Source organism: Leptonychotes weddellii, chromosome 7 (genome assembly GCF_054177405.1).
Source record: "Leptonychotes weddellii isolate Sample4059 chromosome 7, ASM5417740v2, whole genome shotgun sequence".
Classification (NCBI taxonomy): domain Eukaryota; kingdom Metazoa; phylum Chordata; class Mammalia; order Carnivora; family Phocidae; genus Leptonychotes; species Leptonychotes weddellii.
The window spans coordinates 56,881,661-56,897,034 of NC_138375.1; the positions used below are offsets into that span (position 1 = coordinate 56,881,661).

Genomic DNA, 15,374 nt, shown 5'->3' on the forward strand with positions numbered 1-15,374 from the left:
TAAGATGAAAAAGGCCAACGGATATGCAGGACCCCAGGGGGCTGTGGGCTAATACACTGTTCTGATTAACAGCGCGGAAGGTGGGTGAGCTCCAGATAGAAGGAGTTCCTCGGGTGTATGAGTTAGGCCGCCTGCAGGCCACGGATGCATGGTAGGAGAGCGCCTTCTGTTTTCAGAGCTGGTCTGATGGCCTCGTGGAGCCGCAATGTACCCCTCTGTGAGAGGGAACGAAGGCGCGAATCACCAAGAGGGATAGGGAGCGCTGAGTGCACTGGAGGTAAAGGCTGGAAGCAGGGTCATAAGCCCAGAACATGGAATGCTGAGACTGAACTGAACACATCCTCCCCGGGGCGCTCACCAGCTGGGCTTGGACCTTACAGCAGAGGGAATAAATCCTGGGGCCCAGAGTCAAGCCCTGAGCTCAGCCCTTTCCTCTCCTTCATGGAGCCCGAGTGCATAACCCTGCGATGGTTGACTGCGTGCTCCCGGTGACGTCTCCTCAGCACCTTGCTAGGCTCCGGCAAGTGGTGGAACCTCCTGGCATCTTCCCCTCTTCCACCGGCGGTGTGGTGAGCCTGTGGGCAGCACTTACCCAAAGAGACGACCAGACAGGCGCTGGCAAAGCCGCATGGGCCCCGGCGCGGCGGCAGGAGGGCTCCTGGTTGCACCAGGCCTGGCTTGACGACTCTTCCTGGCTATTAGGGCACTTTAAGTCTCGTTTGGTCTCTGGACGCCACAATCAATGTTTTGGCTACGACCAGGAGCCCTAGGCCAAATGGCTTAAACCCCACAAGGCCAGCCCAGCGCTTGCTGGGGAAAATCTCAAAAAAACCTGTATTCCACAGGAACTCAAAGCTCCCACTCCCTCCTGCTTTCATCCCTTTTAAAGAAGCGCAGTTAGTTCCTCCCGGCCCTGGACGCTGGGGATAGAGGAGTCAGAGGTCAGGTCGGAGCCCCTGTGGACTGGTGGGACCTGGGCTCAGCGGAAGATATTCTCGTTATCCTCATTTTACAGACCAGGGTGTGCAGCGAGCAAGTCTCACAGCAAGGAGGTTTTTAGCTTAATTTCCTCGAGCCTGTTTTCTCATCTGTAAAGCCTGAACAGTTGCATTTGTTGATCAAGACTATGGCAAAATTCGTTAAATGCGGAGAGGAGAGGACAGCCATCAGGTTTGGGTGGGAGGTTCCCTGACCATGTGAATTCTTACAGCCCAGCCACAGCTCGCGGGGCAGCCGGCAAGCCACCTCTCCGCGGAGCCCACAGCTGGTGAGGCTGGGGCCACAGGACCCCAGGCCCTCTTCCTGGCTGGGCCGGGGAATTCTGGGAAGCTTGATAAGAGCTTTGGTTCTAGGTTTTTCCACCTGTAAAATGGAGTAAAATGTTCTTTTAAGCAGGATGAAGTCTTGTGTGCTCCAATTGCAGAGGACCCAGGTCCCTTTGCTCTCCATGTAATGCCCAGCACCTCAACTGTGCCTGACATGTGCTAGGGTTCAAGGAAGCAAGATTGGGGAGCTCCAGGCAAGTGCCCTCTGTCTGTGAAGTGAGACCTCTGTTCTACCACTCCTGGCTGTTTGCTCAGGGACAGGCCATCAAACCTCTCCAGGCCTCAGTCTGCTAAACTTTAAAACAGGACCTCTTTTTAGGGCGTTATTGAAGATTATGAGAGACAATGCCAGGCAGTATCTAACCCAAAGAACCCAGGACGAGTTTATTATTATCAATTTGCTCAGTGAATGCCTGTACCTGCAACTCAAGATCAGCTGGGCAGCCCGGCTCTGCTTTCTAAAATGCAGTTTCTGAAGCGCGGCAAGCTGAAAGAAGACACATGCGGGATCAGCGCACTCTCTTTAATGAGAAGGGGATTCCCATTTCTTACAGCAACAGGTAAAAACATAAATAGGGTGGGTGGGCGGCGGCAAGGCGGCAAGGGCCCGGGCGCCGGGCCCAGGCTCGAAGAAAGCTGCACCCGGGCTCCCAGTCCCAACGGCCCATGTTCAGCCGGTTGGGGGTGCCCGTGGGCGTTTGGAGGGCACTCTGGGGGCGACCGACGGCTAAGGCACCAGACTGCGGGATCAATCGCCGCAAGCTCTGTAAACGCGGCCACAAACTCTCCCGCGCTTGGGGACAAAGGCGCCGGGGACGGAAAAAGCTCCGAGGCCCCTGCGGGAGTGAATGTGAAATCCAAGGGACGTGGAGACACGTCAGGGGTCCTCCCTCCCCCGAGACTCAGTGTCCCTCTCTAGAGCTGGGATCGGTCGGGGCGCCCCAGGTAGGGCCCTTCCCTACCAGGCTCGGATACCGTGCAGCGTGGACACTCCTGAGTTGCCCTGCGGGATCCCGGGGCTCTGCACCGCGTTCAAGTCCCCGACGCCAAAGTTCACGAAGTTGTTGTTGGTGGCGGCCGTAGCCGACTGCGCCGGCGGCGGCCCGGCTGGGTAAGCAGCGGCGCAGCTGTAGCCAGGGTTGCAGGCCGCGCTGCCGTAACCCGGGTAGGCGGGGTAGGCGTTGTAGCCATAGGCGTTGAGGCCCACACCGTACGCTGGCGCGTAGGGCGCCGAGTCCCCTAGGCAGGGCTTGCCGTCGCGCACGAGCACTGGCACCGCGATCCTGCGGGCCGGCGGCGGCGGCGGCGGGGGCAGCCCCACCAGCTCCAGAGTCTGGTCCTGCCGCTGCCGCTTGCACTTGTAGCGCCGGTTCTGGAACCAGATCTTGACCTGCGTGGACGTGAGCTTCAGCACGCTGGCCAGCTGGTCGCGCTCGGGCGCCGACAGGTACCGCTGCTGCTTGAAGCGCCGCTCTAGCTCGTAGACCTGCGCCTGCGAGAAGAGCACGCGCGGCTTCCTCCGCCGTCGCGCCCGGGGTCGCTCCGCGCCGTCTGCCTCCGGCTTCTCCAGCTCCACGGCCTTCTGCAGTGAGCACAGCTCTGCGGGGAAACAGAGGGGCAGAGGGACGCTCGGTCAGGTCAGAGCGGCCCGATCCGCGGAGCGCCTGGCGGGGAATTAGCCCTAGTGGGTGCCACCCCGTGCTGTCCGGAGCGCCCAGCTGGGCTGCGGCTCGCTCTGCCCAGTGCACTGGGCGCCACGGACAGCTCGGTTTCCGACCTACAGCCAGTTAGCGTTTGTTGAATGCTTACTATATGCCAACATGGCTCTAGGCACTGGAGAACATAACACAAGCGAGGTCCGTGCCCTCGGGGAGTTCACATTCTGGTGAGGGTGATGGTCAGTGACTTAAGATTTCAGGCTGCAAAGAAAATAAAACCGGGTGATGCCCTGGGGTGAATTCGATTAGGGCTACAGTGGTTAGAGAATTTAGATGAAGGGAGACCAAGGCCTCACTCCAGGATCAGTCACACTGTCTGAAAATTATGGAACCCCGAAGAAACAGAAAGGGAAGAGGTGTTGGTTTGCTGATCGAAGACTCCCGCGCAGCCGCCACGGGGTTTGTCCAGCGCCCAAGAAGCCGCGGGTGGGCAGGCAGCCTCGGATCTTGCCCTGCCCGCCTTCCTCGAGTTGGATTCGAATTGGCAGCGGTCAATTGAATTGACCCGCCGGCAGCTGTCCCCGGGCCTTCCCTCTGCTCCTACACAAACCTTTCTAGGCTGGAAAGATCCCTTCTCGGTTCACCGCGGCCCTTCGCCCAGCGCACCCTGCCACCTCGGATTCGCGCGGACCCAGCTTTGGAACAAGGTCTTCCCAACATGCCCCCTTCTGCGGCCCCGCCCGCCTCTCCCCTCTCCCCGACCCGCGGCTGGCTTATGCGGCGATCCCGCCACCTTCCGAGGTCCTCTCCTCCATTGCCTCGCGCCTTGAGTCGCGCAGCATTCTCTAACTTTTTCCAGAAGAGAACCCCTCGACCCCGGTAGCGTCGGGAAGCTGTGCCGGAACAATAAAGCTGCTAATCAGATTCCCGAGAGTTCGCAGTATCTCATTTTTAAATCAAGGCCTTTGTGCCCAAAGATTCCACTGTCCTGGCACAAAGAAGAAAAAGCCCCAGAAACCCGGGTTATGGGTAGGATATAGAAGGTCCTGGGCCCTTCTCCAGTCGTGAGCAAAAGCCTATCTGGTGTGCAGCATTTTAACTTCTGTTTAGCTGTTTTCGGCAGAGCCTGGAAAGGACCCAAAAGAGATTTTTAAAAACCCCAAAACCCTGATACAGAGAATATCTCGTTCTCTGTTCTACACAAACCGATCGCTAACTTCGTTGAGCAAGTCTGCTGCCTCCTGGGTCTTTGTTGGGCCAAAAAAAAAAAAAAAAAATATATATATATATATATATACTTCTTTTATCTCTTGTTTTCTGATCATCTCAATCCAGCATTTCCTCTAAATCTCCGATTGGACGTGGGGCTCAGGGGCCCTGGCGACGACCTCACTTCTCACACTCGGAGCCCCCTGCGTTCGGCCCTCCGCCCAGGCACTCGCGTCTCCTCCACCCAGGCCAGGATTTCTTGGCGGCGGCTTGGGACACAAAAGCGACCCCGGGAGGGAGAAGGGGCTTGTGTTTCCTCCTCACCTTTCTTATCAGCTCGAGGGTCCTTGGCGGGGTCGGGGTCGCCATAGGCACGCGGATAGAAGGCGGGGGCGCCTGGGAAGGCAGGAGCACACTTGGCCGGCGAGGGCGCGGGGCCCAGCTCGGCGCGGAGCTCCGGGAGGGCGGGCGCAGCGGCCTCGGGCCCCGCGTAGGCCTCGGGCTTGAAGGCGGCCAGCATGCAGGAGGCGGGCGCCAGCGTGGCCTCCAGGCGCGCCGAGAGCTCCCCGGCAGCCAGGCTGCGCTGCTGCTGCTCCAGGTTCAGGATGTCTTTGACCGAGAACGGCGTGGGCGTGAGCGCAGGGCTGGGGAACATGGTGGCAGCGCGCGCCTCACAGCGCCAGGTGGGCGGCAGAGAGCAGCGCTGCCCACGGCCTTCGGCAGCCTCCCTGCATGGTGCCCGCCGCCCGCCCGCGCACCCGCCTTCCAGCTCGGGTTGTGGCCAGGCGGCAGGTAGTGAGGAGCACAAGGGGCAGCAGAGGCGGGACCAGGCCAGAGGAGGGGGACTCAGCCTGCCATTGGGCCAGGGGCCCCGATGACAGGAGCGATGAGCAGTTTCGTGTCACCTAATATAGTCATAGGGCTCAAAAAAAAAAAAAAAAAAATCCTGTTCAGCTTTTTAAAGGAACCGCGAGGCATTTGGAAGGCTCTCCTATTGCTCCTGCAGCCTGGCATTTCTCCATAGTACTGGCCTGAAAACCCCATCGAAGCGCATACCCGGGAAAGGACCTGATTCTTCTCCAGATCTGGCCTCTGGGCTAAGCTGGGTAGATCTGGGATTTGAAGAAATGTTGTTCAGCACCTAAAGCAGAATGGGAGAGTGAAGGATTGGTGGGGGTGTTGGGGGAGGGGAGACATTTCCAAGAGTCTTATTAAAGGCTTTTTTATGCAAGGAAGAGTTTGTATAAGAAGAGCAGCATGGGGGAGAAGGTTTGATTTGGGGTGATGACAGAAGGGTGAGATTCTGGACAATTTTGGGGTTCTGTTTGGCTTGACTTACAGGGCCAGTCATGCCCCAGTAGTCCCCCTTTCCTCAGCAGCCCAGGCCCTGGGGGCAAGGTGGATGTTACGGGGTGGTGGATGGCCACCTTCTATAATAGTAGTGCAAGTTATACATACACACACACACACACACACACAACTCCAGGGGGCATCAGTCACTATCAACCTCCTCTCAAAGAAATGACCCTCTCCTTAGTAATAAAACAAATCCAAAATCCCACCCGGTAAGCTCAGCTTCCTAGAAGAGATCTTCTAAGGCATCCTAGCTTCCAGCCACCCAGTTTCTCCTTTTCTGAAACCCACCATTCGTGCTTCTCACTTGCCCCTGCCCTTCTGCCTAGTAGCGAGGCCTTCAGGCCTCTGAGGGCCCCAGGACCCCTGGCCGGGCCCAGGTTTAGCTCTCAGGCAGGCGGGGCTCCCCAGAGCCCAGCCAACCAAGATTTCTCAGAGGTCTCAGGGCAGGCTCCCAGCAGGGAACCCAGCAGTGGCGGTGGGTCCAGGTGCTCCAGGGAAGGGCAGGGCAGATTGGGTGTCAATTTTTAGCCCCAGGGTCGGTAAAGTAGGGACTCTCCTATCAGACAAATCTGCCAATGTTTCAGGAGCGCAAGCTACAGGCAAGATCCTGTGCCGGTCCACCTCACCCCTCTGGATCCCTTGGGAGATCTGATAAAAGCTTGGGCCATCCCCTCTCCCCCAGAACACTGCAGAGAGGCACTTTACTTTGTGTAGTTTCAGAATCCAGGCAGGCAGAATGGCCCCCGGGTTAAGGTCGCCGCCTTACTTTATCTCTGGGGTTGGCAAGGCTTGTCAGGGGACAAGCGTCGATTGTCACAAGCCACGACCCAGGTTTGTGCAGGGAAAGCGCGGGCGGGGCGCCGGGACTTGCTAAGAATGGAGACTTGGAAGGCTCGGCTCTTAGTGGAGGACGAGTTGGGGACTAGGGAAGAAGTGCTTGGAATAGAAGAAAGGCGCGTAGGGACAAAGGCAAGCCAAGGCCATAGCTCAGAGCCCGAGACTGTAATTCGCGCTCAAAGCGCCGAGGAAACGCACAAAGCAGAGGGACAAGGTGGTGTCTGTCCTGAGCATGGGCCTTTGGGTGCTCAAGCAGGCGGGGAGCCGTCAGGCAGCGCCGCCGGGAAGGGTGCCATCGGAGTAAGCACAGGCCTAACACTAGGACCTTTACAGCCCCTCATCAAACCCACACCTCCAGGACCTGTGGCCTCCGGGCTAGGGCGATGGAGAGTGGACCACCGCGCGGCTCTCCCGGAGGCTCGGAGCACTCGGACCCCGACTGCCGGGAGCCAGGCGCCAGTACCAGGCCCGGGCCTTCGCAGCGGAATCTCGCTTAGGATTTTCCAGCCAGGGTCCACGCGCGGTTCTGGAATTGTTAGCTGGGTCTGCGGAGAGATGCCTTTTTCAAATGTATGTGTATGTGTGGCGGGGGTGGGTGTGAGTGTGGGGGTGGAGTTCTCAAGCCCCTGGAACCCTCCTCATCCACCCACCGCCTAACCCCCCAACTCGGTTCTTCCGCGACGGACCTGCAGATCAGTAGCCTCTCTTCCGCCCGTCCTCGCCACGCTTTTGGACAATGTTAGTTATTGCCCTCAACTAACCTAGCTTGGGGGCCTAGTTCGCCCTTGAAGATTTTTTTTTTGGGGGGGGGAAGTGGGAAAGGATGCCTATCGCCTAGGCGGTGACGTCTGGCAAACGAGCCACATCCGATTCAATTAAATGTCTCATTCAAAAGAGCTCCGAGCGAGGGTCCTGGGAGCGCTGTGAAGTGAATGGGCTGGTCGCGCGGCTCGCGATGACAGTTTGAAAGATTAGTGTGAGCCGACGCCTGAAATATTACCGTTTAATGGGGGACATCGAGGCTGCATCCGGGGTCCCTGTTTTTAGTGTTTTTTAAAAAATTATTATTATTATTACTGTGTGTGGGTTTAAGAGAGAGTTCTGGAGGAGGGAACAACAACAACAACAACAACAACAACAAAAAACAAAACCTGGCATTTCCTCTGCAGAACGAAGAGGTTAAGATTTATCACCTATTTTGGGCTATGGTTCCCAGGGCTGACAAATAGACCTGTGGGTCAGGTGTCATGAAAAGGGGAAGAAAGAAAACCTCCCTATTCAGACGAAGTGACTTCACTCCCTATACCCTCGGTGAATCTGGTAATAATTTCCCTTGGCTCTAAAACAGGCCTTAACGTTGCCAGAGAGAGTAAATCCAGGCAAAATCGAAATTGGGGCGACCCACGCTGGCCTCCACAGAGAAATATCCAAGAGCAATTGCTAACTTTTATTTGTAGTCCTCACTTTCTGAGTAAAACTTTTTTTCTTTAAATAGAAGTTGCAGTGGTTGGGGGTGGGGAGGTACGAAACTTGATTCTCCCCCTTCACTAGGGACACATCTTCCTTCCCAAGGGCGGCTGACCCAACCTGGCCGCCTCTCTAAGCCGCACTTTGGCCAAACTAGCAGGACAAACAAACAGCCTTCAGCCTAGAGAAAAGGAGAGAGAAAGAGAGAGAGAGAGGAAAAGAGGCAGAGAGGAGAGATTGAACATCTACCCATCTATTCCCTTGCCTTTTAAAGAATTGGAGCTTTAAGATGAGCCAAATTCCAGATGACTTGAGCGCATTCTCCGCGCATAAAATATTATTAATTGAAAAAGCAATCGGCACAGCCCGAGCCGGCCCCCCTTTCCTGCAATCAGCAGGGCCCGCCGCAAAAGGTATATATGATTAATTGAAAGATAAGCTGGAACTATCACCGGGAATGTCATTAATGCGCCGGGGAGACGTCCATTGGAGACAGGCGGCGTTATCCGCGGCTTTATCTTCAACAACGCCTCGCTCTCCGCCCGCGCCGGGGAAACAGATGGGGGTTTCTGTCTGGGACGCTCGCCCCATGTTTATATTTTGGGAAGAATCGCAACTCGTGGGAGTCCCCGGCGGGCCCCCTGATAAATGAACATTAGCACTTTTTCGGACTACTGTATCAACAAAGGGGCTGCGGCGCGGCAATAATTGGCGAGAAAGCAAACAGAGGGCGGAGAGCGCGCCTCTGCTCTTCGTCCGGCTGATGGATGAGCAGCGGCGGCTGCGGTCCGGCTCCCGGCCCTCAACCCGGCTCCCGGGTCTGGCCGCGGGGCCCCTCCGCCGCCCTGGCTTCCTTCCGGGCCCGGGGTTGGGGGCGGGGGACGACTCTGAGGGCTACCGCTCTCGTCCTTGGCTCCTGAAGACTCCAGGCGGCTTCCGGGCCCCGGGTTTTTCCTGCCGCGGGACGCGCCTCATTCAGGTGGCTCAGCGGGTATCAAATTCTCCTTTTGCCGCTGTTTCTAGAGCTCTCACTGGGTGAGCCACACGCTCTCACCTATGTCATCGCTGATCTACTTATCTCGAGTACTGGGCAGAGGAGAAAGAGGCTCAGAGAGGTGAGGGGACTTGCTCAAGGTCACACAGATGGAAAGTGACAGTGTTAGGATTTGAACACAGGACTCACTACAGAGTCCTGAATGTTTTCTTTTAGTGCACGTCGCTGCCTCCTAGAGCCACGCCAACTGGAGAGGAAGCAAGACACTCCTCCTCGCCCCATGCCCACCCCACCCGCACTCCCGCAGCTGGAGCAGAGGACCAGGCTGATGCAGGGTTCCCCAAAAACCTTCATCAAGGAGGAGGGGCCTCCTGCAGTAAGATCGGTTGAGAGAAAGAGAAGGAGTATTTAAGATTCTTCCTCCTCCCCCTCCTCTTCTTTTGGTAACAGCTTCATTGAGATTTAATAGGTGTAAATCACATACTATACAATTCATGTACACTTTGAAGTATACAATTCAATGATTTTTAGTAAAACCACGGAGTTGTGCAACCATCACTCAATTAATTTTAGGACATTTTCATCACTCCTAAAAGAGACCTGTAGGCTTTAGCCATCAACCCCAACCCTCTCCCCCATTTCCTACCTCCCCAGCTCTAGACAACCACAAATCAGTCTACTTTCTGTCTCTATAGACTTGCCTATTCTGGACAGTTCATTCAAATGGAATCATATTTCCATTTCACTTAGCATTATGTTTTCAAGGTTCACCAGTGTACAAGTACTTTATTCCTTTTTATGGTGGAATAATATTCTATTCTATGGATATACCATGTTTTGTTTCTGCATTCAGCAGTTGATGGACATTTGGGTTGTTTCCACCTTTTTTTTTTTTTTGCTATTATGAATATTATGAATAGCAAAACCCCCAGCCCAGCCCACTTTACCTAAAATCCAAAGCTTTAGAGGACTGAGGAATCTTCTTTCTCCTCCCTTGATAATTAACCCCATCCTTCCCTGAAGGCTGGCTTAGGAGGGCCCTGTGCTCTGCTGTTGCTGTCTTGAAATTCTTGATTAGTTTTGAAGAAGAAGTTTTGAAGAAGCACCACATTTTCATTTTGCACAGGGCCCCACAAATTACGTAGCTGGTCCTGCTTTGGGGCAGTCTGAACAGAGCCCTGGAAATACTATCTTCATGTTCCCCTGTTATCTGTCTGGCTTTTGCCCTAGGATCAGCCTCTGCTAGCTAGTTAGGACAGGCAGGAAGTCCCCTGAAGTGCTTTGAGGGCTGTCTATTGAAAGTTGCTTGGCCATAGGAAGGTCCTGAGGCCCACAGAAGGGGGAGCAGGGAACAGATTTACCTGGCTGGGGGATATTGTGTATGTATATGTATGAGTGTTTGTCTTTGTGGAAGGGGGGAGGGTAGTGAGGGGAAAAGCTAAAAGAGTGGGCCAGAATGTCCCCCCAGCCTCCAGTGACTCCACAGCCTAGTCACTATTGGATGCCGGGATGATTTCCTGTATTTCTTCACCCACACTGACTGGGTGCCCACCATGCACCAGAAGCTGGGATTGCACAGCCCAAGTCACACGGACCCTGAAGGAAGCCGACTTGTACCAGAAAGAGTACTGGACTATGCGCCAGTACTGGGTTCTGGCTTGCCTCTCTCACTGATTGGCTGACCCTGAGCACATCCTGTTTCCCTCTCTGGTTCCCAGTTTCATGTTTTTCTTTTTGGAAGTATTAGGTGTACCAAAGGTCCCTCCCCAGCTGCGCTGTTCTGGGAAGCATCCCAGGTTGTTAAGTGGTCTCACCTGGGCAGTGGATCCAGTGAAGAGGCATGTTGGTGGTTGTCTAACCTACAAAGTGAAACTGGTTAAGATAGGAAATAAGGTCCCTGCCAATTGTGATATTACACTATTTGAGGGAGTGTAGTGTACATTTAAAATAAAATGAAAGTGGTGTTAGAGAGAGGGAAATGGATTATTCTTGCACCAAACACATTCAATTCCAGATAGTGAAAAATTTAAACCTAAGAATTGAAACACAAAAGTACTATAGATGGTTAAGATAATAATTTTGGAGTGTTTGTAATATTTGGGAGGGCGGATAAGGAGAACTAAAGACCTAGAAACCACAAAAGACAAATTATGTAAACCTGATGGCATAAAAAGAAACTTGTGTGCAGCAAAAACAAACAAACAAACAAAACAAAACATAAATATAATCAAAGAGAAAAAATGTACAGGTTAACTGCTAGAAATAATGACAACAAAAAATTTATTTCCACAATATGGAAAGAGTTCCCGTAAATCAATATGAAAATGACTCAAGAAAACAATTGAAAAATTGGCCAGGAATAGCAGAACCTTGGTGATAAAATGAAAGTAAGAAAGAAAGGATGAAAGGAAAGAAGGAAGGCAAATTAAAACACAAAGAGGCAAATGTTTTCACTTATCAGATTGGCAAAGATAAAGTTTGATAATTACGCTGCTTAGTCACCTTTACATTGTTGATTGGAAATGCAAATTGATAAATCTCTTTGGAACAGTTTTGTACTATCAAAATGAAAAATGCATTAAGTCCTTTGAACTAGTATTTCCACTTCTAGGACTTTATTCTATAGGTAATGCATAAAAGAACAGTATATTTTTTAAAGGTTTATTTATCCATTTATTTGAGAGAGAGAGAAAGAGAGTGTAATGGAGAGGTGGGCAGAGAGAGAGGAAGAGAGAGAATACTCAAGCAGACTCCCCGCTGAGCGGGGAGACCCATGTGGGGCTCAATCCCAGGACCCTGAGATTATGACCTAAGCCGAAAACAAGGGTCAGGTGTTTAACCAACTGAGCCACCCAGGGGCCCCAAGAAAAGTATTTTTGTTGCAGTTTTAATTTTTAAAGGATTTTAAAAAATTCTTTAAAAAGAATTTTAAAAAAACCCTATATATCTATCTTGGGGGAATAGTTAAAGACAAGTTACATTCACCAGTAGAACAGAATACTAGCAGCCACAAGAAAGAATTAGTTACGTTTATATGTATTCTTTTTTAAAAAAGTATTTTATTTGTTTATTTTAGAGAGGGAAAAAAAGAGAGAGAGAGGGTGCGGAGGGGAGAGGGAGGGGGAAAGAATCTCAAGCAGACTCTGCCCTGAACATGGAGCTCCCCCCACCCCTGTGGGGCTCAGTCTCACCACCCTGAGATCATGACCTGAGCTGAAATCAAAAGTCCAAGGCTTAACCAACTGAGCCACCCAGGTGCCACTAGTTACATTTATATGTATTCTTATGGATATGTTTTGAGTACATTAAATATTAAACTGGGTTGCGGAATTTGTATTTTATATATGGGCATATGCACATATATATAGTTATATGGATTTTTTTGGAAGGGTAAACAAAACGGTAATGAAAGCTTCTGGGGAAGAGAACTGGGGGAGTGGGGTCAGGAATAAATGACATTTTCCACAGTACATCTTTTAAGACAATTTCCTTCTTTTGTTTTTTATTTACCATAAGCTTGTATTGCCTTAAAGAGATTTTAAAAACCACAATCAAGACAAGCCCCAAATGTAATGAATAAAGTGGTGCTTTTATAGAAGGGAAGAGACTCGGGTTGTGGACATATCTAGGCCAGTATCTCCTGTGGCACATGTTGAAAATGCACATTTCTGAGCCTCACTCCTCAACTTGGAGTTTACTAATCAAAGGTGTGTATAGTTTGAGATGGCAGCCCAAGTGACAGTCCAGTGAAATCTCAGCACACACGAAGGGACTGGAGCTAAGCCATCAGCGGTAAGAAATCTGAGTGGGGTGGTCAGCAGAGCTCCAGAGAGAGGGGAGTGGGATGGATTTTGTCCCACACTACCCAGGGACAGAACCTCAATGGTCCTGATGGCCACTCAGCAAATTTGCCCTATTGACTTTCCCCTAACCTGTCCCAGCAAGAGACCCACGTCTTGGGGTCACTGGGAATGCAGCCCCCTCCCATTACCCTGCACACTGGCTTGCTGGTTGAAGGTCCTATGGGTCTGTGGCTGAGTGGGGCAGCAGATGAGGTTGGCTGGTGGACTTGGTAACCCCACCCAGGCCCTGTCCCCAGGCCAGCAGAAAAGTCTGGCAGTTGCTAGTTTTCCTGGCCCCTGGTCTCTAGCCCGCTGTCCATCTGTCTCTTGAGGGCCAGCCTCCAAACACCTTTCTGAAATAGCTTTGAATCTGCACCAGATCTGGAATCTGTCCTAACAAAGCCAAGTGACCCTTCCCTATCTTCCAGGGGGTGAAATGGAGATATTGCATACCTAGTTCCCCCAGAGGTGGGACCCTTGCAGTTTCTGGTCCCAGACTGCCTGCCCTGTGGGGAGTTGGGCCAGATGGAGCCCTGGAGCTATGGATTTGGTGGTGCATAAGTGGCCAGGCTTCGGACCTCTCAGGCCTTAGGGACCCTATGCCTGCTTAGCCTTCGGAGGCCTTTGCTTTCACCCTGGGCAGGTGTCGAGCCTTCCCGCGGCAGCTCAGGGCCTCCACGTCTTTGCTCTAAGCGGGATAGCGAGCTGCCCGCGGAAGCCAGGGCACATCGTCCAGGACAACCTCCCTCCTGGTCCTGTGGCTTTCTATAGCGTGCTTCTGTGGCGCTTCTGTGGCCCTCCTTCCCTGAGAGTCCTCAAGGAGATGACAGCCACTCACACCACACATAAGCACCAGAAAAGTTCTGGGTGTTCGTTTTTCCTTAGTGTGTTAAACATATGACCAAAAACCAAAGAAAGCAAATCTGAACATTAAAGATAATCGCCCTTTCCAAAATATTTTCTGGGCTTGGACAGGGCATGCTCTTTCTTATCCCTACAATGGGGTGTACAAGCACCTCTGTTTTTACTTTTGTTGGTTTCTTTAACAATTGCTTTATATTCACATCACCGAATATCCTAATTATATGTTTTCAAAAAGTATTACACCGTAAAAACCATGACAAAACCCAAAACAAACAGGTAAAAAAGGGTACAATGTAGTGTCCCATGCCTCTCCCCCAGCCACCCAGTTTCCTTCCCTAAAGGCAAAGTTGTTAGTGGGTTTATTTATTTTTAAAATCAACTTTATTAAGTCAGACAGTAAGTACTTAGAACAAAATGAACACAGTTTAAGTGTACGTACAGTTCGATGAGTCTTGACACATTGACAAGCCCCTGTAAGAACCGCCACAATCAAGATACGAAAACATTGGCATCACCCTAGAAGGTTTCCTTCCCCCTCTTCTCAGTTAATTTCCATCCCCACTCAGGAGGTCACCAGCTTTTAAAAAGTATATCCTTCTAGAGACATTTCCTGCAGATTTCAGTATTATTACACGTTGGCGTTTTTTCTTTTCTAAGAGCATCTACATTTTTCTAAGAGCAACTCCTTTGTATTTTTGTCGTGGACAGTTTTCTTGTTAGTACCTTTGTGTAAGTCACTTTCTCATGCTTTGGCGGGGGCAGTATGTTTCTAAAACCGAATTTATCTTGCATCCGTAGATATGACCCGCTTTAAAACTCGTGTTAGGATTTGCCAGATCGGAGGGAGTCGTTTTCAAGCTTCCGTTGTCGTTTTCTGTTAATTTGGTGCCTTCTTCTCGGTGTTGCTCCCCCCGCCTCCTCCCACGCCCCACCTCTGCAAGCTGCTTTAGCGAAAACAGCGCGCAGAGGCTGAGAGCCCGGAGGCTCGAATCCGTCCCTCAGGGTCCAGTCACTGAAGGTCGCAGCTGGAAAAATCAGATGACATTTGAGTCAGATGGACGATGATTCGGAACACCACGAAGAGGAAGATGGATTTTCTAGGGAAGGTCCACACCTGCTTGGCGTGGGTGCAGCTTGGGGAGCGGCCTTAGAAGAAACCCTGGGCGTGGGCGCGCAAGGTTGGGAGAAGCCAAGCTGGGCCGGCCACCCGTTTTTGTGCAAAACGCGGGGGGCTAGCGAGGCCTAGGGCGGCGCGGCTTCCCGGAGGGAGAAGAGTCGCGCCCTGCTCTGTGCGGAGTCCCTGGCTCTGGCCGACACTCGGGCCGCCGCGCCTGGAGCTTCCACCCTGGGTTGCTGTGGCCTGGTCTGTGTTGAATTTCGGCCGGAAATTAAGGGAGCGATCGAACCTTCCTACGGCCGCCACCCTTCCTTTCTTGGCATCTTCCTTTCTCGTCTTGTCTTCTAACCTATCCTGCGGAACCGCTGCGAAGTTTTCACGGTCCGGCGGAGCACACTGCGAATGCGTAGATGGCAAATTGCTTCATAGGAAAAACCATTCGATTCCGTGCATTCGCCTCAATCAGTATTTATTGAGAGCATCCCCAGGGCATGCCTCAGGGAACCCAGAGGCCAAAAGCTGCGGGATTCCGGAGCAAATTCAGTGTCATCAGGGACATCGCCGAGGACATTCTACGGCCCCAGCCAATTGGCGAAAGGCGGGAATTCAGACACAACATGAGCGCACGCTAAAGGGTTGTGTTGACACAACTCCATATTTTAAGTGAACACAGGACAATTGTAGACATTCAGGCCCTTAAAAGGA

At 52.4% G+C, this 15,374-nt stretch overlaps 1 protein-coding gene across 1 annotated transcript; it reads right to left on the reverse strand.

Annotated features, from left to right (window-relative positions):
* Positions 1-1,834: 1,834 nt before the first annotated feature.
* Positions 1,835-4,952, reverse strand: NKX2-5 (NK2 homeobox 5). The gene is made up of 2 exons (XM_006737943.3): positions 4,517-4,952; positions 1,835-2,924 (listed from the first exon to the last, which is right to left on the reverse strand). The coding sequence occupies exons 1-2, from the start codon at positions 4,845-4,847 to the stop codon at positions 2,284-2,286; spliced, it is 972 nt and encodes a 323-aa protein (XP_006738006.1). The 5' UTR covers positions 4,848-4,952; the 3' UTR covers positions 1,835-2,283.
* Between the last annotated feature and the right edge of the window lie 10,422 nt (positions 4,953-15,374).